At 38.7% G+C, this 23,611-nt stretch overlaps 5 protein-coding genes across 5 annotated transcripts; 3 read left to right on the forward strand and 2 right to left on the reverse strand.

Moving 5' to 3' along the window:
• Positions 1-255: 255 nt before the first annotated feature.
• Positions 256-514, reverse strand: EAF01_000507 (uncharacterized protein; the record flags this gene model as incomplete). The annotated part of the gene is made up of 2 exons (XM_038908757.1): positions 256-439; positions 480-514. The coding sequence occupies 2 exons, from the start codon at positions 512-514 to the stop codon at positions 256-258; spliced, it is 219 nt and encodes a 72-aa protein (XP_038775663.1).
• Positions 515-4,405: 3,891 nt separating this feature from the next.
• Positions 4,406-4,837, forward strand: EAF01_000508 (uncharacterized protein; the record flags this gene model as incomplete). Its single annotated transcript, XM_038908758.1, has 1 exon — positions 4,406-4,837. The coding sequence occupies one exon, from the start codon at positions 4,406-4,408 to the stop codon at positions 4,835-4,837; it is 432 nt and encodes a 143-aa protein (XP_038775664.1).
• Positions 4,838-11,595: 6,758 nt separating this feature from the next.
• On the forward strand, positions 11,596-13,152 carry EAF01_000509 (uncharacterized protein; the record flags this gene model as incomplete). The annotated part of the gene is made up of 3 exons (XM_038908759.1): positions 11,596-11,746; positions 11,842-11,992; positions 12,072-13,152. 3 exons carry the CDS (start codon positions 11,596-11,598, stop codon positions 13,150-13,152), a joined length of 1,383 nt encoding a protein of 460 aa, XP_038775665.1.
• Positions 13,153-15,269: 2,117 nt separating this feature from the next.
• On the forward strand, positions 15,270-15,781 carry EAF01_000510 (uncharacterized protein; the record flags this gene model as incomplete). The annotated part of the gene is made up of 2 exons (XM_038908760.1): positions 15,270-15,403; positions 15,472-15,781. 2 exons carry the CDS (start codon positions 15,270-15,272, stop codon positions 15,779-15,781), a joined length of 444 nt encoding a protein of 147 aa, XP_038775666.1.
• A 5,483-nt stretch (positions 15,782-21,264) lies between these two features.
• EAF01_000511 (uncharacterized protein) lies at positions 21,265-23,382 on the reverse strand. The gene is made up of 2 exons (XM_038908761.1): positions 23,077-23,382; positions 21,265-23,016 (listed from the first exon to the last, which is right to left on the reverse strand). Exons 1-2 carry the CDS (start codon positions 23,249-23,251, stop codon positions 21,512-21,514), a joined length of 1,680 nt encoding a protein of 559 aa, XP_038775667.1. The 5' UTR covers positions 23,252-23,382; the 3' UTR covers positions 21,265-21,511.
• Between the last annotated feature and the right edge of the window lie 229 nt (positions 23,383-23,611).

The raw sequence follows: 23,611 nt of genomic DNA on the forward strand, positions 1-23,611 counted from the left end.
GTCTAATAGGCAGGATTCCCCATGAAGCTCACTATGTCCACTTGCGTTTTAGCAGCGATAAACTTCGTAATCTTGAAAGTATATTTTGGAAAGGAGAATCAGCTCCGATGACAAAAGTCCGAATCTCCAAACTTTATTGTCCTTTGTGATATTTTTTTTCAAGATGTCGGTGAATTTTATTATCAGGCGGGTAATGGGTCGATGATTAGAAATTCAACTATTGGAATGAACTTGGAAAATACCCATCAACACAACTCAAGCGACGGAGTACCAGCTCCTTCTTACATCCTCAAACTCGAATAATTGATGATGATCTTTTTCGTATGCCTTTACGTACTTCTTTCCTTGGACCTCCAAAGTTCCCATCTCATTCGATGATTCATGTAATTCTTCTATTCTCCGAATTGTAAAGAGAATTTCTGCAGATCTCGATGCTCTTCTACAAAATCTTGAAGTTTACATTATTAAGGTTGACGTACGTGAGCAATCCAAATTGTCCGTGGGTATCCGCCATCGTTCAACCTGCTCGTAAAATCCTCAATCGTAATGGTAGCAGAGGGTATAGAATTACCATCCGTGATCCAAGAATTGGTGTCTAGCCTTAAAGTTGCTTCAGAACTACTGAAAATAGATAATCCCAAATAAAGTTCAGTATCCAGCTGTCCGTACGAACATGCGAAGGTTCAACAAACGGTGAACTGGCACGGTAGTTGTTTGAGTAGCTTCCCATTCCAAGGCTTGGGATATATTCCCGTCTCAAAATCTCCTTTCCCAGTTTCCATCTCCTTAACTAAAAGGTTGAACTCACCGCCTTCGAGCCGGTATGATCCATCCCTTTTTCTAACTTCAGAGTCAAGGAACATCCTTTTTCTACAAAACCACAGCAAGTTTCTAGAAAATTGGGCTTGGAGCTTTGGGAAATTAAGCGAATGGATGTTTGTGGTTTGGAAATCTAGCAATATCCTAGTACTCCACGTGGAAGAAGTTGACAGATTGTTCTTTCATTCCTTCTAGTCGCTGATCGTTTCTCGTAGAACGATGAGTCGTACCGTATAACTGGAATGTACCTTGCGTACCTGAAAACATTAATTTCCCACAGGCTGGGAAGTTTGGGAAGAGTGACGGTGCGGTGTGAGAATTGTCGACGAGGAGGAGCGGTGAGTTCGGCGGAGGAGAATTGTGAGGTGAGTTTGTTGTGACTTGTTTGTTTGGAGGGATCAAGATTTTGTTCCTTTGGAATTCTGGACTACTCCATAGATGGATTCAGAGATATGTGGTTTCAGCGGGCCATATCTGTAGCCTACACAGGACACAATACTTCTCTTTCTGTCGATGATTTTTGCAGTACAATATTGATCATTGCCTATACTACAGGCATACGTTGCAGTACACATCACTAATCCGTAAGCCCGGATTCTCGAATCTTCAGTGGCAAATTAGGTGGTTTCAACAGCATTTTCCAAAGTTCAAAACTCCTAAACTTCAAACCCCGAAAACAAGAAGGGAAAAAGAAAAACACGAGCACATTCCACATGCATACATAGAGTGAACTGTAAAATATCCCGGAAATACATGTGTGTTCAAACTCAAACTTCGTCCAAAACCCAGATCCTAGATCAAGCCATCCGAGTTTCCCATGTGTAAATACCGACATGTTCGGCGTTTGCCTCAGCCCTGAGCCTTGAAATCCTCGGATTAATACAAGAAATTCAGCGGACACGAGTTGAGTCCCTGAATCCTGATGTTGAGTAAACTTCATCTCTTTTGATGTAAGCTTCCATGATTCCACACGTGTAATCTTCCCTCCTCCCCCTGTCCATACTCGCCCCATAAACAAAGCAAACCTTCTAGAAGAAATTTCGAAGGATTTTGTTGAGACTCCACAATCTTGAATCCACGGCGTCAAGGGAGTTTTGAAGCAAGCAAAACAGTCCAATGGTTCCATGCAAAAAAGCAAAACCTGGAAATCTCTCTCTCACAAATCAGGGACCTGCGTTCGTATCTAAACAAGGAGTCCAAGTACCGTTTACCGTGCCAATGCCAGCCCTTTACAATTTGTGATTGGTAATTTATGAAAACCCCCAGGTGGAGATCACTTCAGTGGCTGAGTGCATCTTGTAAGGCGGTCAAGAATCAAAAAGAAATTTTAAAATTACATACATATCTCCAGCTCCACGACCTGAGTGGAAATTTCGCTTTTTCTAGCCAGTTTGGGGAATTGAAGATAACATCCATGTCGACCTTTTCAAGAGTGGATCACCTTTTCATCTGCCCCTCCGTAAAGGAGAGGAGGTTTCCTCCATTTTTGCGAGAATTGCCACCGGTGACCGCATGTTTTGTTACCTGCTTGCGAACTCCTTCATTTCCTTACCTGCGGAGTCACCTTGAATCGTGGTTGACTACGTAAATAGATAGATAACATCTCCATACTCTGTACATGCACACATAGAAATTAAGTACCCATCAAGCACGAAATCGGCTCGTGCGGAAACATGAAACGGGTTTGTTGTTTGTTTGTTGGTTGGTTGGTTGAACGCTTGAAGCAGAATTGATGCATAACGATTTAGAGTATTCGTTTAACCCCTTCATTTCATCCATAGTCCATTTTTACAACCGTAGCTTTCAAGTTCCATACACACTCCATACATTTTCATCTCAAGTTAGATAAAAATGGAGACTTCTGGAAACTTCCGAGATGGGGTTTCAGAAGAGTTTGATACTCAACGTCAGGAGGTCACGGTCACGTTTTGGCATTGGGTATGAGATTGAGGTGGATTCGAATCCATCTGAATTGTGAGATTCTTCTGAGATTGATGCGTTACGCTTGGCTGTTGAGATTCTTCGAATCGTGTTAGAAGTAGTGGAGTACATGTTATGCTGACAGTATTGGTTGGAAAGAATGCACACGTGCATGCATGCGAAGGCCCGTCCAAGGGTGGAGTGACAGATGTCCTTGATAGATTTACTTTGTGTGAGAACCAGGGGCCAACGCAGGTACACAGTGAGTGGAGCATGACCCTGATTTTCACCACCTACAATTTTCTAGAATTTTTCCGTGGAATGGTCAGGTAATTAATTTCGTTTGTTTCTAATTGGTCACATTTTGCGAGCTTTGTTCTTGGAGTATTTGAGAAGGAGCTTGGTATGTGGGGATGAACGGGACGGAGTGGCCGAATGATCTTCGTTTTTTATGTACATTATTGATGTATTTTGTGAAGATTTCTTGGTAGTTCGCAGTTATACTTGGCAGGACTTTGTCATATGCCCAAAGGGGCTCAGGGAATCGAGGAAGAGAATCTTCGGGCAGAGGTTGCGTGCAGCGTGAAGGTCACTGGCGTCAAATATCAAGATTATTCCACATTACCAGCAACGGCGAGGATGATCCTACCAGCCTAGGTGGATCCTCAGTTCGATTGGTATCCCATATGCAAGCTTTAGCAAGCTTTGAGTACATGATGAGGGGAGAGAGGCACTATGAAGAGACATACAGAGGATAGTGCTCTATCAAAACGTTGAAGCTATTGATTCCAACTCTCGGACTAGCATATTTCGTCCAAGCTAAACTTCAGACTGGCATATATATCGAGATCAACGTGCCAAACTCTCGATCTCGAGTTCTTTGCGACGTCAAAGTAGTCAATGTGCCAAAGAATAGCGGCGTACATAGACACATCAGCTCAAGAACTAAAGGTGAAAATGTATGAAAACTTGACGATTCTCAAAACTAACTGATGTCAACATAGCGAACCATATTCATGAACTATTTCTGGAGATCTCAAAGCTTGGCTTGTGTAAAATCTTGAATTAAATTTTATTCTCACCGCATTGCAATCTTTTCTCCCAGGGCCGAAATCAAGCGCATGCATCAAGAACGAGACTCCTAGGGCTAACCTGCATGTAATAGTGGAATCATGGTGACGTTTCTTTAGGGAAATTCAATATCACGAACTTTAGAGTTGGCGGTGAAGTTTTTCTTTCATCTTTCTCGGGTTCGGTGGATGGTGGGAAATGAAAAAAAAAGCTTGTCGACAACTCCGCTGTTGCATCATAATAATGTGATGTACTGATTATCGTCTCCGCATCGGAATATCATTCGATACAATTTGAAAGTGGGAAGATAGTTCTTCGTATTGATGTGATCAGGCTTCATCAGGTTTGGATCATGGAGCAATCATTGCTCGGTGGTTTGACCCATACCGAGGAACAGGTAAAGATAGATTATACATAATTAGATGGTTAGTATAAGTTGTACTTACACTTAAGGATGCTTTTTCTACCCGAACATATCGAAACAAGATATATGAACCCTTGTTTTACTTCAGGGTGAATAATATTCGGTTATCGAGGGAAAGAAAAATTGCTGAGATGAAGGGGATTAGAAAAAGCCGTCAAATTGGCGAAATTAATGTCCGAGAGCTCAGACAGTGACAGGTGCCATCAGCAGAGGAAAATCTTCGAATTTGCGCGACAAACGCCGATCTACACCATCACCTGTGAGGAAGGAAAGAAAAGGGATTTTAAGCTCTCCAAGACTTTCCGATTTGAGAACGGGGCATTCCTTAAGTGGAAACGGCGACGTCTTTTTTCGGAAGCGACATCGTGCAAAAACATCAAGAAAGGAATAGCAGATGAGTCGATTTCAATAACCTCAAAATATCCATCTCTATCTCCACCTTCAAGCTCGCTTGATGCTCGGAGGACAGATAAAGATACGGAGCAGGAAACATCCGTTTCGGTGTATTCGGCACTCCAAAGTAGTTTGATATTGGAAGCAAGGGCATATATCTCTCCAATTTGCGATTTCGCGCGACAAACGCAGGGGCTGGGGTTACATTGATGAGGTATAATTTCTGTGAGTCTCCTCAGCCTTGTATCAGGGGATTTGCAAGTCTAGCGAGGGGAATTTGCTGGTGAGGCATGCTTTATCCACCCTTCTCTGTCCAGGTGACTCCTAATCCTTGACTTGGCCTTTTAGGTTTATGGGCCTTATGGAGATGGGATTCTGCGATGCTTTGCATGTGAGATTGATGACAAGAAATTAGACATCTTGGATTCGTATTTTCTTTTGTGCGATAGCTTGTTTGGGGTTCTGCGATAAGAGAATTTTCCCATCGAAGGACTCGAGATTATTGAATCTATTGAATGTTCAAGCTCTATGTCTTTCGTATCCCAAAATGTCGAGTGTTGCTTGGTGACTGCTTGGTAACTATGTACTCACTACTCAGCCACTTTGCTTGAATTTATAGTTTCAAAGCCCGCAATGAGATGAACTCGGTTATAGAGTTATATTTTACGGGAACATTCGGAAACATAGGCGTCCATTGAGAAACATTTCTTAACCTTTCCAACACTAATATTCAGGTACCACAAGCCTCCCGAGAACGGTGTTGAGATGGTAAGATGGTAAGCGGCAGGGCAAAAGGAAATCTATCAATTCCACGTTTTCAACATGGATAAATGTTGGAATACGAAAATTCTATGAGCAGTGCAGTGTGCTATTTAGCCATATTATCTTGTACATGCATGCTCAGACATTGTGAGGTAAATAGCCGTGATGCATATTTAGAAATTGCTGAGTGGTACTGCTATTAGATTGCTGCATGCACATAGCTTTAATCGAATGGTACAGTCTATTCATAGGAGAAAAAAGAGGCCAAAATTAATCACTCCATTAAATTCTATGATTAATCAATCAATCTTACAAATTAATAGCATTTGAATAAATCTATGAATAGTCTTCAAGTAAAAGAATTATTTCAACATATAATTTTCTAAATTGGAATGGAACATTTGGATTATTGAAGAGCTTGGCCAATGTTCAATTTCGGCCTGTTTGTTCCCATGCAGAGATGGTATAACCCAATCATTTTGTACAATTTAAGCATTTTTACAACAGATCTTTGCGGGTATGCATGCACTGCTATCTGAATTTAGATATCGTATCAAAGACTCTATTCACGATCGGAGACAGCGGAGCGGCTCAAGAAAGGGGGCCAAAGCCCAAAATTAAGCTCAACGAATGCATTGGTGTGTATAGTACGTGGACAGCGAATTATGAGCGCAGACCGTTGAAGTTCTTCCCGTTACAGAGATTGGTACCTACAGTAGCTTATGATTGATCAATGTACGAACGACGCTTACCATCATCACCAACAATTTCACCAATACAGCATCGAGATCAGGTGGGAAGAGACACGGGCTGCGAGGGGAAACGCGGGCTATAGTCTATCACATCGGCTTGCGAATCACCTACAAGCGAACCATGATCACCCCACACTTGATAGAATCGTGGTTTGACCGACAGTAGCTAGGTATGATTTTGGTCATTGGCTATTGCGGTTGATATTGAATGATCATATGATAGATTTTTGACTGATAATCGTAGCCTTGGGTGATATACAAGCTGAGACGTACATATTCGGTATCGAGCGTCAGTCAGCACAGCGGCGGAAAAAGGTACATGAACTTACAAGGCTGGGTTATTGATACGATTCCTCGCAATGCGCAATGCTTGGTTTTAGTAGGCTGAGAACCTGGAGATTCTATTGGAAGTTGCCTACACTTTCATGAAATACAGTCAGCACTACACCAAACCCAACCCAGGAAAACTCGTGGGAACTATTATTGAGCTCGGTATTGATTGATAATATGATGATGATATCAAATACAACCAGAAACAGCAAACAGCAAACAGAAAGCAGGTTTTGATGTCAACATCCGTACTCAGCTAACCTCCGATGGACTATCTTCCTTACCTCGTAGACCTGAATGGTCGGAGTTTTTCCTTTACTCAATTGCTCATCAATATCAAAATCCTCATTACAAACCAAGTCAAGCCGCCCCTCAATCAAAAATCTTCAGCCTGATCACTTCCTACATCGTAGAAATGTGGATTAGGAATGACAAGGAAATTATTCTGCCATTTATTTTCTGCCATTCTAACCAAACTATTTTCGGCAAATGTGCGACTACCCCTGTTATCCGCCTGTTGTTACCAAAATAGTACTAATGAGATGATCAAAATAAAATGAATATTACTTTTTGAGTAGACGTGAATGTCTAATGGGATTATAGATCATCTGAATACTTATGCTCCTCGTAGAAGGAAGATATACTCAGGTCCGTGAGAGATAGATTCGTAGACAGATTCGTAAATAGATTTGTAGATGACTGGATTCGATACGTGAGTGATTCTTTAGATGTCGTCTCTCTTACGATGGCCCAAGGTTTCCCTATTGTCACGTATACTTCCAATGTCTTTCGGTTCCTGCCCCTTCATCAACTTGAAGTGTGACTTTGCAAGAAGAATGAATTATGAAAACCTCCTCATAATCAATCTACCACGAATGCAAGTTGCCGGCAGAATAATAAAACCAACAGGCTGAAGCTTCCCCTGTCCAATGCACCATCATTTCCATGGCGTATACAAGGCTTCAAACTAAAATCATTTTACATACCACACTTTCCCTTTCTTAGAAACATCTTATGTCCACCCTGGGCATGCATCACCTATTTTCCAAATTCTCCATAATAAAATCATCCAAGTGCAACAAGACTACTTTGAGACCATTGTACCTGGCACCTACGCAAGTGCAGCCCAAAATGAAACACGATAGCGTGGGATGCTTGTAACGCCCTGGCAGTAACTTAGACCAGGTCAGGTCCAAACCTTCCGATGCTGATCCAAGATGAATGAGCAATTATGGGCAAATTTCCCCAGGTAGGTTGAACCTGGTTAATTTTCTGATTGTGGTTTGCATACCACGCATAGTTGAGGAGTGTACGAAAATACATAAAGATCCAGGACCCCAACTTGCAGCAAAGGAGAAATTAGATTACTCAGTATCACTTCATCAAGCGCTACCTCTATCTACTACAAGTTTCAAGTCACATCGATAATAGAAACAATCTTTTTATATTGCGATTAAACATTCATCTATCACCACCAGCAAGATATATAACTATCCTCTTCCTCCCACTTCGAGAGTAGATCATCAACAGCTTCAATCCATCATCTCATCTAAACAACTTCCTCTCTACACCACAGTTTAGTTCATTCCATCTCAATCAATCAACATGCCTGCTCAACATCGCCCAACCAACCTTCCTCCTTGCCCAGGACCACCACCCAACCGTCCTCTTCCTCCTCTTCCATCCAAATAAACTTCAGTTCTTGGATAAGAAACACATCAACTGAAGCTAGAAAGAGACATGACCTCATTACCACGATGCGAAGACCAATTCAATACCTCACCTCCAAATTGAGAGAGCCACTGAATCCGCGTTTAAGAGTCAAGATTACACTGCTACTACCTTACATGCATATCATCCCCCCCCGCCTTACTCACGCCTTATAAATGCCATTCATCCTTCGGCACTAAATGGTAGTTTCTCCGCGCAACATCATCACCTCATCTTCGGCGGTCCTTGAGCCTCTTGCACGATTATCTCCAAGAGGTTTCCTCCCAACCCGAGCATGCGGATTGGACCGAACGGCGCAGTGATTCCACTCTCACTCCACACTACACGCTACCCACAATTTTCTCTTCTCGCGGCAGAGATTCGAGCAGGCTCATCTTCAATTGCTTGCACGCTACTATCTCGATACCCTTTTACACTCATCTGTCATTTGACTTTGAGTATTTACTGTACCAACATACTGTGCCGCGGCGACGGTCTTACTCTCATATGAGTTTTTAATATGCATACTTGTATTACTATTACTGGCGCGATGGAAGGATATCTAATCAGGACGATTATGGATGGGAATACGATGGGTCGATAGGTTACCTACTGAGGGCCTAGGGAGTTTTCAAGGATAGGTAGCATCACCGCCATGGATATGGAAAGATTGCGATATGTACTGATATGACGAGAATTGATATGATGAGGAAATAAATAATTGAATATTGAAACTTTCACTATACACTATACCTTTTTGATTATGACTATGATGTGAATATGACTTTGCACTTCATTACGCGATTAATACTTGATCCAGTGTTCGTTTGTGACAGACTATTATTATTCCTCGACCCACTCACAATGATATCACGAAATAAAATACACAAGGTCGATATGATACATGTTTGGGTCAACAATGCGGTCAATTCGATACAAAGCATATGATTGGGCACCCAAGTTCCCGGGCTGATAATCCTTCCATTGCCTCGTCTGCCCCAATCTTTGTTTCCCCTTTCTAGAAGCATTACCGACGCGATATTCTCACTCAGCGAGGGCAAAAGCGAGCGGCGATGTGAATAAGGCAAAACCGCCACGCTTGTTCGCTCGTTACACTTTCCTCCCTTGCATTGCGCTCGGAAATCTCGCATGCAGGAACGTTCAAAGGATGATGTGATCGTCAATGATAATCATTGCCATCGCCTCCTTGATATCGCGACCGAGCACGATGATGGTTGGTCGTTTAGGATATATTAGCCAGTAGTGATACGTTGTCATACGAACCATTTCCCAACCGTGCCTTACCGAAGTTTGAAAAATGGGTCAGATGAGCTTTTTTGCTTGCTGATTTTTGCTTGTCTATTCCCAGGGTATACTACCTCAAGACTACCCAGAATATTCACGTGAAAATCCTGCTCTCCCCTGTCGACCTATTAGATTAGCCAAGGGAGAAGACTCACCGATACCAATTCGTACCACCTGAGAGTGAAAAAGCATGGTGTATGAAGTGAGGGGTGTAAACAAGGCGACCAAACGCCGACCGCCAGGGGATCGACCAGCGCCGAAGCCTTCCCGTTGAGTAGGCAGTAGTTATTTGGTTGTCTCAAGCATGCGGGGTGAGGAATCGATGATAGAATATAGGATAGAGGATAGTAGGGTAGGACTATACAATGTCAAGCAGGCAAACAGACAGGCAAGCTCAAGTACTGTAGACACAAGTTTTGAATACATGATTAGGCATAGATGGATTTTTCAGAAACCTTTATTGAGGTCAGACAAGAAGTAGTTGTGGTAGTCCGTGAACATATTCCTTTTGGCAGGCTCGCGCGCGCATTTGGATAAGACAATATACATCATAGATAATCAAGCCATCTCTCCTCATAAGGATGAAAGATCTTCAATCGTGATCACCCATGGAACGCAACACTCAGAAGTTGATGTCACTCATTAAGATCTTCCCATCCAATCCTTCGAATTTGGCTAATGATCGGATGGATTTACATAGCCTGTCAATTTTCTCGAACTTTTTTAAACTTTTAGATTAATCGATTATGAAGCAAGGGATCATCTCCATTCTTCCTGGTATTACTGACTAGGCCCCTAGCCATTGTACAGATATTTTTTGCTTTTGAAAGAGAAGGAATTTCTATATTCAGTGGTTCATTATGATGAAGAGGGTTTCTGATATCTGAGATATATACCTTGGCTCAACAGCAGAAAGATTAAGAACGGGTTGGCGTACATTTCGAGAAAGTGTTCCTGAGAAGAAGGGAAAAAGAAGATGGATATGTCTCACCATACTGTAGTGACAGTGTAACCAGCTGATGCAAAGAAGCTATGACTTCTCTGAGACGAAAACCTAATCCAACTTATATACCTAGTATATATTCTTTATATAGACAACTTGTAGTGAACTCGTAAAGTCGGCATATTCGGACTGACGAAGATGAGGGGAAGAAGGCTTGGTATCTTCATTATACCTCGACAAGACCAATATTGGGTGTGATAGTGACATACCAAAATCCGGTGGTGTGGGTTAAGGTTGCTAGGTTGAGATGGCTTGGACAGTATTGGTGACCAGGTAGTAGATAGCTAGTAGACAGGCACTAGAGAGGCACTAGAGAGGCACTAGATAGGTCGTAGATAGGTTAAAGTAGAAATTAGTCCTCAACATTCTTCTCTGTATGATTGTGGCACAGCAACACGACGAGACGGATGCGACGTTGATGTTGTGCTTCCTTGGGGGTTGTTTTCTGTGTAGATGTGTGTGCTGTGTGAAGAGGAGAGTAAGCATATATCCCGATAGGCTGTTAGCTAGATGCATCTATTATATAATTCTGGTGGTTATATGTTTGGTTATGTGGTGGTTGGGTATCACCGAGTAGTAGCTGAGAAATGGGGAGAATTGACGAGATAAAACCATATCACGTGGACACGGGTAATTTTCCTCAGGAACGGGATGGAGCGCGAGGGAAAGGCTTGGCAACAATGGAGGGGAATTTCTATCAAATTGATCAATCTTTTTCGACAACTCTAACGTGAACTTTAATGGCGACATCAACAACGAACATCAACCACAACACCAATTCCAATCTGGGTGCCAACTTTCCCTTCACCGTTTACAATATATGCATGTATGTATGCATATGTATAATTTGATACATATCAGATTACTTGCATCGACTCACCGCAATTGTAATAGCTTTTACAAGGACAAGCAGAAGGCATAATTGATTCTTTTGGACGACTTGCAGATTTCAATCAAGTAAATTCCTCAATTTCATCATCTTTTTACCTTGAACCCTCGACTCTTACTTCAAAGCTCAAATCGTGCTCGAAAATCATACCACACCCACTTCATACTTGGCACAGCAACCCACGCATAAGTTCCGTATTATATCACACACATCAATCATGGTTCTTGAACTACATGTTTGGGGTCCATCATTCGGTTTACCCTCCATTGATGCACAATGCTTAGCTACTATTGCATACATGCAGCAGGTGATCCCACGTGGTCAGTGGTCCCTTGTTGCTAGTAGTGATCCAACCCTAAGTCCCACGAGTACGTGACGCAGAAAATGCATCCTTCTACCCCTCACACAATCAATCCCTAAGTGGTCAAAAGAGGAGAAGTTCGATATTGATATAATCCTGCAGATGAATTACCTGCCTTGAAAGATACCAGAAATGGGGACATTCATTGGGTGGGTGGATACAGAAGCATCATCGATTTTCTCACACAATATTCATCTGGAAAATGGAATCTAGATGCGGGCTTACGAGGGCAAGAAGGGGCCGATTGTACAGCGTAAGTACTACCGAAGAAAAAACGGATGGAGAGATTTTTATATTTATTATGGTGCGAAACTTATTGATTGGTCGATTAGATATTCTGCTTTTATCCAAATGCATGGACAACCGTTACTAGATCTCTCACTCTATGTTTCTTCGAAGAATTATTCCGAAATCACTCGTCCGATTTTCAATACGATACAATGTTTTCCCTTGCCATATCTTACACCGCCTCATCTCCGAACGGAAGCTAAAAAAAGAACAGAATATCTAGGTCTAGATGCTCTAGACATAGATTCAGAAGATGATAGATCACGAGACCAACCCAGTATCATACCCGAATCTCTTAGGAGGGGCAAACAATCCGTCTCAAGCTTACTAAAAGCTTCTCCTGAAACTAATGCGCAAATCCGTCTCGATGCATTAGCGAGTGACTTTTTCTCTGCAATTAGAGAACTAAAAGGAAATAAAAAATATCTTGTTTCACATGAGAAATTGTCGAGTCTAGATTGTCTAGCACTAGGTTTTATGTCTCTGATGCTGTATCCGCAGTTACCACAACCATGGCTGCAAAAGACGATGAGGAAAAAGTTTCCAGATTTGGTTGAATGGGTTGAAGAGCTGAAAGATGAGGCGTGGAATGGTGTGGTTGGTTTGGAAGATGCGCTGCTTACCAAATCTGGCAATAGCGGGAATGCAAATGCAGTGCAACAGAAGAAAGGGAGTTTACCTTGGCAAGCGCCTGAAGCTCGTGGTATACTAAATATCGGAGGCGTATTTTTGGCGGGCCTCGCAGATTCGTTACCGATTGTGGGACAACAGAGGAAAGATAATCGTATGAGACGGTATGGTGGCGAAAAGGAAAAAGATGCTGATACGGGTAACATCTGGAAAAATTTTATCACAGCGGGAAGTTTAGTTGCGGCTGTCGGATTGGTGGCGGGTTATGCGTTACATGAGGGTTTACTACAGATGTCTGATAGTTGGTCAGGGAAGAAAGACGATGAGATGGAGAAAACCCAAAGCGTAAATGATCTTGGAGAGGCAGGTCAGGCACTTTTCGCCTTTGCGGATCATATGGATGAGAGTGTACAGAGACAAAGAGAGTTGGAGAGGAATGATAAGCCGATAGTGGAGGTTGATGTTGAAGTGGGACAAAATGGGGGTCTGAGGTAGACTTAGATGAATGATACTCGGGGCATTTGCCTCGTTTTTTATGTTCAACGTTATGATGGAACGATAGTTCTCAAAATGATACCATTCATAGTCTTTAGCTTCTTGTTTTCCAAGCATTATTGTCCTTTCATACTCGTGCAATTCTGATGTATATCTCTCAAGCTAGTCCACCAAAGATATGATATATGTCATTTTGTTGCGCAGTTGTCTTTGCCATTGTTCGCTTCCACATATAAGATGGTTTCGATACGTTTTTGGGACTTGCGAGAAGTAACATGGATACCTGCTTCACGAGTGTTGGAAAAGTAAAGACCTAGTAGTATTTCTAGGAGTAGATATGCCCCAAGATCCGCCACGGAATTTCTATTTGCAAGTGCGAAGACTTGATACACTGCTTTTCAGCTCTTGCTAGGATTTCATTCGTTATATTTGCGGAAGAGGAATCATTTCAGGTCGCGTATGTTATTGCGACGTAATATTTTCTCGATTTGAGAGATTCCATGGTGGTCGTTACTTCAGGTGTCGCTTTCGGTCTATCCATAACGATTCAAGGAACAAACAGCTTAATTGTTCTTTATTCGCTTGATTCTGTCTTTGTTCTACTAATCACAATCCCATTTTCAAGCCAGGGATGATGATTCGAGTGTTCAAGCGAGAAGTTATGAGGTTGAAGAATAGATCAGAATGGTATGGAGATATGAGACGTAAAGATATTGAATACGGAAATAGCTAGAGGAACAACATTCGCAAGAGAATATGTGAGGGAGGGGCTAAAAGTGCAGCTTGTGGAGTATTCTATTCCTTACGCAAAGTCAATCTCCTTGTTTAAGTAAGTTAAATTCTCGTGCATACTTTTCACATCATTTAATCCGAATGAACAGACAGAATCTTCAAAATAAAAGTTGGAAAGAACTACCCATTCGTCATCACTTTGTCTTTGCGGTATTCATCACCACTCTTACTGCTTGATATCGAGGTGGTATTCATGCGTTTCTGTCATGGTCTCTCGAGAATGTTTTGACTCGAGGGTTAGCTTCTAGCAAACTTTGGAATGCTGTCAATATAACTTCTGAATTACAAATCCCACCTCAATTATCGATGCAAAGAAATCATTACATGTCCTTGCACCTTGCTGTTGTCTTATCTTGACATAGGTGAGCGAAAATGCCAGCGCCTTTGAGATTTTATACTTCTCAAGCTTGAGGACAAATTATGGCGGGTCGAGGCACAGGCACCTCATGTATTCATATTGTAGATATCTGATAATTCCAAATGAAGGATTTGGCTATCGGTCTTGATACTCGGATGCCTTCGTTACTTGAGACAAGATGACAGTGATGAGATGAGATTGATGAGACGAGAGCTGCATTGTTGTTGTGGAAGTGGGACAATTTGCGGTATCTGTTCCTTCTTCATGAGGAAAAGTACCAATGATACTAATTTGGAGGGATGTTCCTTCTTCATGGAACACATGTCAATGATATCAAGCTAGAGGGACGTACGAGAATGCAGTTTCCTCTTCAGAATGTATTTTCGGGTATTCAAAGCCATCCTCGGAAGAAGATGACAACCACTGACTCTCGTGCAATAGATACAAGACATTAAAACAAAGCTTAACTTTCATCAGAAGCATGCTTTGCTTCTAATGCGGGAGAGCATAAAAGAATAAGAACGACTCTTTGCAATCTCAAGTGTCAGACAATAATTGAGATTGAAATGATGAATTCAAGAGGAGAAAATGATCTGTGACCTTTCATCATAAGCAACCCCTCCAATCGTTCTGTGATTCCTTTCGAGGAGGCTCTTCAGAGTTTCAAATGACAAACAATAGTTGGAAGTTCGAATAACTAGGATCAAAGTATCTATTAACATCTCGTACACTGTGAAATAACATACCAGTTTCTTATGTGATCTGCAGAGTGATTGAATTGCATCTTGATTTCTGATACCGTTACTTATTTACTACATCAACTCATTTTTCTATTAGTCATAATGGAAGGGACCTCCCTGGGTGTAAGTTGGCACTGAAGAGAACATGTTTGTCTTCTCCATCTGTCTTTAATTGATCACCTTGTAGCCTTGAAAAATCTATCAAGAAATATAAACAGGTCACAGCCATGGCTAAAGGTCCAATTATAATACCCCTTCGATGTCCAGGAACCAGTAATCCTGTACACTATCCACTTCAAGATACCTTGACTGCGATCGATGATATCCAGCGACAGAAGTATAACAAAGAACTTATTTGCAAGTAGTCGCACAACGAACTTGTCATCATCTCGATACAGCTCCAGACTAACCATGCACTCTGATGCGTAGGGTTAAAAACATTTATACCTATTTCAGGGGCGTGAGCGATGGTGGCGACATAGAAGTCCTCCGCAACGATAATTACAAACGACTCTTTCCCTGGTACAAGACGATGAACACGTCTAGAAGCATCTCTTGTAGTCTCTCGGCGGCCCGCAGGAATTTGAACACCTTACTAAGGCTGAACAATCCACTTATGGGAGTAACCTTTCACCACGAAATAGTCGTATGCTATCAAGGAATGACTGCTAAAATTCCTCAGGCTGTTCAGCCTACTGCTGCTTCCAACTTACCGCCTAAATTTACCCCCGCCCAATAACGACAGATTCAGGCACAGAAGCAGGCTTATGATGCTTAAGTCGCTACATCACAAGTCGCGGTATACAGACCGCTTCGCCTTCTACCCAAAAAGCCGGTGCCCCAGCATCCATCCAATCAAAAGTAATTCATAAACCCCCAGCGAAAAATCACTCCGCCGTTCGTCTTCAGTACCGAGGCCGATTTGGTCGATATGGTCAAAACCCTAAAAATAGATTTCTACCTAATGAAAAAGTGTATTTAGTATTCAGGAGTATGTGAGTAAAAATCAATATTACTTATTACTATATTACTTTTATAATTCAATACTCTTTCTTCCTTTTAGACTTTATAAATACTAATATATTAATTCTTTATTGTTACGGGAGCTGCCTCTAGGGTCACGTGGAAGTGTCTAGAGATCTCTCGAGGTGGTTTAGACTAGACTTCAAGTAGGAATTCAATAAGGTTGTAACTGGTTGCAATTCTCGTAACTATAGTAATGAAACTAATGATTGTTCTTGAGCACGAAGCTCTACATTATAATGAAACTCATTCCCTTATATAGATCTTCGTACCTCATGAATCGACAAGTCGATTACCGTAAAGCCGATTTCGACAAGTCGGTTTCCTGATCACGTGATGTCCATCCCGTGATCTATAATGATGCTACCGCTTATCTAACCTGTGCTCTCTAGCCGATTGTCCCTACAGCGCTGTTTCCGTAGGTCCCAACACCAAGGCCTTAGGTTTATCTTATAATCCATGTTGCGGTGCGGGTACCTCCGTAACATTTATAAATGTTAAACTTTCTTTATTTTTTTCTGATTCATTTTATATAATTTCATTTATATAATAAATAATATAATAAATAATATAATAAATAATATAATATTTATAATATTAAATAATCTTTTTTTAAATTCAACATTCAAATTGAAATTAGAATTATTAATAAATACTTTAATATTTGAAGATTTAATTAAAAGTTTAAAATTAATTATAATAATTTTATATTTAAAAATAAAATAATTATATATGATTTTATTCTATTATTTAATAATAAAGAAATAAAAAAAGCTTTTAAATTGATAATTATAATATTTTTATAAAATATATTAGAAATATATATTCATTATTTAAACTTTATAAAAAGTTTTTATTGAAAGAATTATATAAATAAGATTATTATTAATTTAATATTCTAAAAGATTAAATAAAATTAAATTATCTACAGGAATATAATAAAAGATTATTATATATTTATTTTTAAAGAAAAAAGACGTTTATTTTATAATATAATATTTATTTTTTTATTTAAAATTATAAAATATATTTATATTAATATTTTATATTTATTTTAAAAATATATTATTTAATATACTTTAAATTATAAATTCTAAAAATATTTATAAATATATAACAATTTTAATCTATTTATAGAAAATATTAAATTTTTAAATCAAATAATATTTAATTAGTTAATAAATTAGTTTTTATTACAATCGAAATTTATAAAGATATTAATATATATTTCTAATTTATATATATATTGAAATATATTTTTTGATATGTATATAATATAAAAGAAAGATAAAGTTTTTATTATATTATGTAGAAGTTATTTATATATATTTAGATATCTTAATGTGTTGGTATTAGTGTATTATTTTTAATTTATTATATAAATATATATAAGAATATTTAATAAATATTCAAAATCAATTATAAATTAATATCTAATATAATACTTTAAAAATAATATAATATTAAGGTTTTTTAAAGTAAATAAAGAAATAAAGTTCTTTTTTATAATTGAAGCTTATTTTATTTCATTTTTTTATAAAGTTATTAAAAATAGAAAAGAAATTAAAGATTATTTTTAATTTAAAAAAAGTATTGGAAATTAATATATTAAGAGAATATATTAAGAATTAACAATAAAAGCTTTGAAAATTATTATTATATTAATGAAAAATATATTTCCTTATTTCTTATTTTATTTTATAAAAATAATTGAAAAACTTTCTTGATTTATTATATTTAATCTAGTTTTTTTTAAAAAAATCTTTATAATTAATTACTAATATTATTTAAAATTATTTTGAAAAATCATTAAAGAATAAATAATCTTATAAAAATAAATATTAAAATTAGATTATAATTATTATTATTATTATATTATTAAGCTTTTTATATTATATTAATATTGAATTTTATATTAAATCTTTTTTAAAAAAACTTTAAATAATTTATATATATAAAATAATATTTTAGTTAATAAAATATTGATAAATATTATATATAAAAATTAATATATTCATTTTTATTAACTTTTAATAATTCAAAGAATATAGACTTTATGTTACGACTGAGGTCGTCACATGACTAGATTAATTAAATATCACCTGACCAAGGTGTCTCACTGAGTCTCACTGAGTAAGGCCCAGTGGGACACAGTGGGAAGCAGTGGGACAATAGAGAACGAAGGTCTATATAAGGGAATGGGTTTCATTACAATGTAGAGCTTCGTGCTCAAGAACAATCATTAGTTTCATTACTATAGTTACGAGAATTGCAACCAGTTACAACCTTATTGAATTCCTACTTGAAGTCTAGTCTAAACCACCTTGAGAGATCTCTAGACACTTCCACGTGACCCTAGAGGCAGCTCCTGTAACAATTAGCTTATGAAAATACATTTTTAAATATAGAGATTTATATATTTTAAATAGTAAATAAGGTATTAAGTAAATGTCAATATACAAAAAAAACTTAATTATGTTAAGAATGAGTATTTATTGGGCAAAAGATTCTTAATATATTATTTCAATAAGAAGTTGATGTTCAAATTCAATACAACAAGTATCAAAAAGGAAGAAATTCTAATAGAAAAGTATTTTCTAATCAATACTATAGTAAGTATAAAAAGATTGAATATAATATAAGAACTTATCAAAATGATATAATAGATTTTAGATTATTAGAATCTTTATAATTTCAATCAATTGATTTTATTATTATTGAATAATATGGTTTTGAATAAGTAAATTGAAATGAAAGTAATCCATTCACTAATATGACCTACTCACTAATAAAACATATTAGTACAAATATTTTTTCCAAGTTTTCTATGGCCACACCATACAAATTTTAGAATTTTTTTTGCTTCAGGCAGAAATCTATTTTTGGGGTTTTGGTCATATCGACCAAATCGGCCTCGGTATTTAGTCCCATGGCCACTTTTCTCCTTGGGTCGAGCCACCCTAGCATATGATAACTTATGAACGCCCGGAGTAACTACGAATCTGTTCAAAGACCTCGGATCAGCAACCAATTGTCGCGCTGGACAAGCACATTATGGGCTAGTTTGGATGTCAATTCCGGTCAGAATCCGCCAAATAATCTGCTTTTTTCTGCTACGACGGATTCCGTAGTGATACATTTTGAACCTAAAAAGGCAGATTCCTATATTTCGTTTTTCTGTTTGTAAATTAATTCTGGTAAAAAATCTATAAAAAGAAAAAGACAAAATTACATATATAATACATATACATACTTTTAAATAAAAGAAATTCGAATTTTAAGTATATAAACATTCTAAACTTATTATTATTATTTAAATAATTAGTAGTTTAAACAAATATAAGAATAACTTTAATTTAATTAAAGCAAATATAAGAACAGCTTCTTTTAATTGAAATTAAAATTTAAACTTTAATTTAAAAAGACTTTAAAGTTTTAGACTTATATAATCTAAAATTATAAGAAATATAACTTAAATTTTTAAGTTATAAAGTCTATAAAAATCTATAAATTCATAGATTTTTCGACTAACTTAAAACAATAACTACTTTTTCTAATTATTATTTTCGATCTACGTTTTCTATTTTTTTATATAAATTAATAAAAAATACAAATTGAAATATAAAATAAATTTAAAGTTTTAGAAGATCTATAAAATATTCCATTGATTTATAAAAAATTACATAAAATCCATTATTTCAAGTCACTTTCTATTCAAATAGAAATACAAAATCCGTTATCAAAATGAACAGATTATTCGATAGAATCTGATCGGATTTGTGTATCCAAACTAGCCCTATCTCGCTCGAACGAAATCATATTCTAAGCTTCTGCCTCTCTAGGATAAGAGAAGCTACGAATCTGACTTGGATTAAGACTTAGATTCCTGTACGGAGTTAGGCTCTGATATGACTGATAATAGTCAATTCTCACCAACATCGTCGACCTCCGATATCATCTTGAAGACTGAGGAACTCTGTCCAACCACGTGTGAACCCCTCTGAAAACTCAAGAAGATAATGAAATCGAGGATTGGTACGGTTTGGTGAGTATAGACAACCAGATTGAACTTTGAGGCTTCGCAGTTTTTTCCCTTCATATGGCATTGGTTTCTCTACGTATGAGGATATACCGGCGGTATAGTAGTCATCCAAGTCCGGCGACACTGCTTGTAGGCCGTCATTTGGTCACCATGTGATAGGAGCGGTAGCGATATGTAAAGGATATTGCAAATGCATAATGATTCACACGATGGTTTTCTTGAGTATCTTGGATCCCTTAGTGAGGATATCTATCTTGTAACAGCGCCGCAATTTGACTGTAGGTATTGGATACCTCTAGCTTCAACTCGGCAAACTGACTGATATGCGGTTTTACTAGCAAGGAGAGAAAGAAAATAATACTAGAAAAGCAGTCTTGTAGTTTTTCAATGATAAAACAGTAAATTTACAGCTCCAACTTCAACTTCTTTGTGATAAATTTTCAGCATAACAGTGATTCAACCTTTTCTGTTGTCAATATCTGCAGACACAATACCTTTGCCTAGCCTGTTGAAGTTGAATTTTGATATTTCTGCGCGAGATATATGTTCCTATCCTTACCCCCAAAACTACCGATGAATATCCTTCACATCTGTCCTCCCTTTCCCTTTCCCTCCCCAATCACAAACATCTGGCTTTATATCGAAACGAATCTAATCCACGGTTTCCATTTTGCGAAGAAAGATAGCGTCAAGACTTCTTACTAGCTAAAGACGTGAACACGGTGAAAATTACGCATCTCAATGTATAGAATAAGACATAAACGTACCCACCTCACTACATCGTTTAAGGAAAATCGGCAGGTAGTAGTTGGAGATACCTACGAAAGCCTATGATTCTTTGAGTGATCTTTCGTTGCTGTTTATTGGTTCTGCTTCACTTGACTACTGCTTCCTTGCCCATCTCCGCCTATGGTAACTCTTATGACAAATTGACTTGAAGAGGAAGGTGATTGTGTTAAAGTATCAGGATAGCGATGAGTGTTATGGATTGCAAAGCATGAATAATTGCTCAAAAACGGAGCTTTATGTCCCTCAGTATCATATCCAAGAGATGTTCTCTGTAGCGACTTCACTTACTCGCCCTCGACTCGGAATATGTCTGTTATTCACCAAGAAGTACTTGTGGCGAGTGAAAGAAGATGGCATTGGACAAGCAATATTCCAACTTCGTGGTAGCAGAAAATAAATATATTAGAACGTCAATGCTTTAATCCTAAATCTTGATATCACTACAAATGACATAAACTCCCGAATGCTTGAACCGTCCAATAACCCACCCATGTATGTATGCAATCTAAAATATATGTACCACCAAAACACCCGAACTAGCACCAACACAATTGGTATCCAACCCATCCATCACCCATCAAAACTCCATCTCACCCACCCAATCAAAACACCCAATCAAAACACCGTAACACCACTCACAGTACCATTCTTCAGAACTTCAAATACCAATCCTGGAAATCCAAATAAAGTAGTGTTTCCCAAGCCCTTCTCATCTTCCTTCTCAGCATTTCGTTTCCCACCTACACTATCTTCCCAACCACCAAGTAATTCGCAACTACTTCCTGGACTATCGCCCCAATCGCGATTCAGCACCATACCACGTTGTCGTTGTTTGGCTTCTTCGACGTTGTTGTAGATGCTTTTCCATTCATTGTAAAGACTACTCTCGATTGATGGGAAAGGAGTTTCCGAGTTGATGGACATGATTTTGGACTTGGGTTTTGGGGATAAGTATTCGATTTCCCAGCGACAGCGCCGATGACGATTGAATGGGTATGAGCCTGGGACATTACCATGTAATATAACTTTTGTAGCTACCAGACGGGCGGTTGCATCTGTGGGGATAACTCGATTATTTTCTTGTTGAGATCGTGCTTTAGATGGGGGAAGTTGTGAGGGTGATGTGGGAGTAGAGACCAAGACATCGAAGCCATGATAGAAATAATTATAGAAGCATTCTCCCGTAACATTTCCTGCAGCTTCTCCTTCACCACTGTCATCATCAGAATCATCCGTCGCAGTGTGAGCTGAGGATTGGTCAGTATCGGTCGAATCATCTCGGAGATCCGTTGAGGCTGGTCGCCTACCAGTGCTACTTGCAGTTCGAGGTTTGTGAATCGACATCTTTTGATCATTCTTTCGATATATAGCATCAGGTGGTCCGAGTTCAGCCACAAGCTCTTGGGGAGTTGTTTCACCGAGAAGGATCCAAAAGGGAGTATTGTTAAAACGACGGATCAACTCAAGTTTTCCTCCACCATAAAGTTTAACAAGACCGATTTCATCCGCAACTGGTTCTCGACCCTTTGTCAAAGGGGCAAATGTCTTGAGAGGTTCAAGGGTCTGCGTGAACAAGTTGTCTCTTGCCTCGGGCCAAGGTTCCCCTGAGAATATGGCCATGGAAGAAGCAGGTTGGCCAGCGGATGATGAGAGTAGTGAAACAACATCTTTTCCGGGCGACCAAGATGATTTATGTATAGGAAAAGAAAATGCGACTCCGGGATATGACAATACATATAAGCCCATTCCAGTCTCATCTCCAGCTTCCGGTTTGATGTATTCTCCAGGAAATGTAGGTCCAATTAAACTCTTGTAAATATGTCGAAAGGTTGGCCCAGTAAGATGCCCAGTTCCTCCGCCGTTTGGTGAAGAAGTTCCGCCTGATCTCAAAACCTCCCGATCGTTATATATGAGTTTGTTCTTTGTAAAATCTAATACTTCGATCAGTCGCAGACGTTGCTGAGGTCCATCAAAGCGTAAACGGATGCCGTTAGAAGGCAGACTGAGGATAACAGGTTCATCGACAGGAGCGATAGGCTCATAAGTCAAGTCGAGTTTAGGAAATCGTTGTGGTTCGGCTTTGATTCGTGTGATAATCTCGTGAAGTGAAGCTCCTAGAACTGTAGATATATCATTAGTTTCAGTTCTTTGTGAAGGAGAACAATATATTATCTATGTACCAAGAAAGCCCAGAGCTCGTCCTGGATGGACTTGAGCGCTGAATAACGACATATCTGCTACATCTGTATTTGAATTACCAGTAGACAGTGAAGTATTTGTACTGGTACTCGAGGTATTTGAACATGGAATTAATGACTGCGACTGTGAAGTGAGACACTTCCAGAGTGATGGCATGGTGGGGCTGGAAGCTCGTGATGCTTTGGAGTAGAGAAGTGGGATTGGTTTGGTTGCCGGAGCAACAATTTGTCAGAAATGAAATGTTGATCAAAGAAATTGATTGTATTGAATGTTGAAGAAATACATCAACAATTGTTTGCGACAAGAACAATACGACAACGACATTATATTTTCATAGGTAAAAGAAGAATTTCTATATTTTGAAATCTACCATCAGCATTGAGCCATTTGTCTGCTGCTATTAGCGCGTTGGTCCCCGCGTTGAATTTACTGGCTCAATTTTGGATCTCTAAACAAACCCAAACAAACACCAATAATACCGACGACCTACTGTACTTCTTTCCCTCGCGAGCGACG

The sequence above is a fragment of the Botrytis porri genome (assembly GCF_014898465.1).
Source record: "Botrytis porri strain MUCL 3234 chromosome Unknown BPOR_001, whole genome shotgun sequence".
Classification (NCBI taxonomy): domain Eukaryota; kingdom Fungi; phylum Ascomycota; class Leotiomycetes; order Helotiales; family Sclerotiniaceae; genus Botrytis; species Botrytis porri.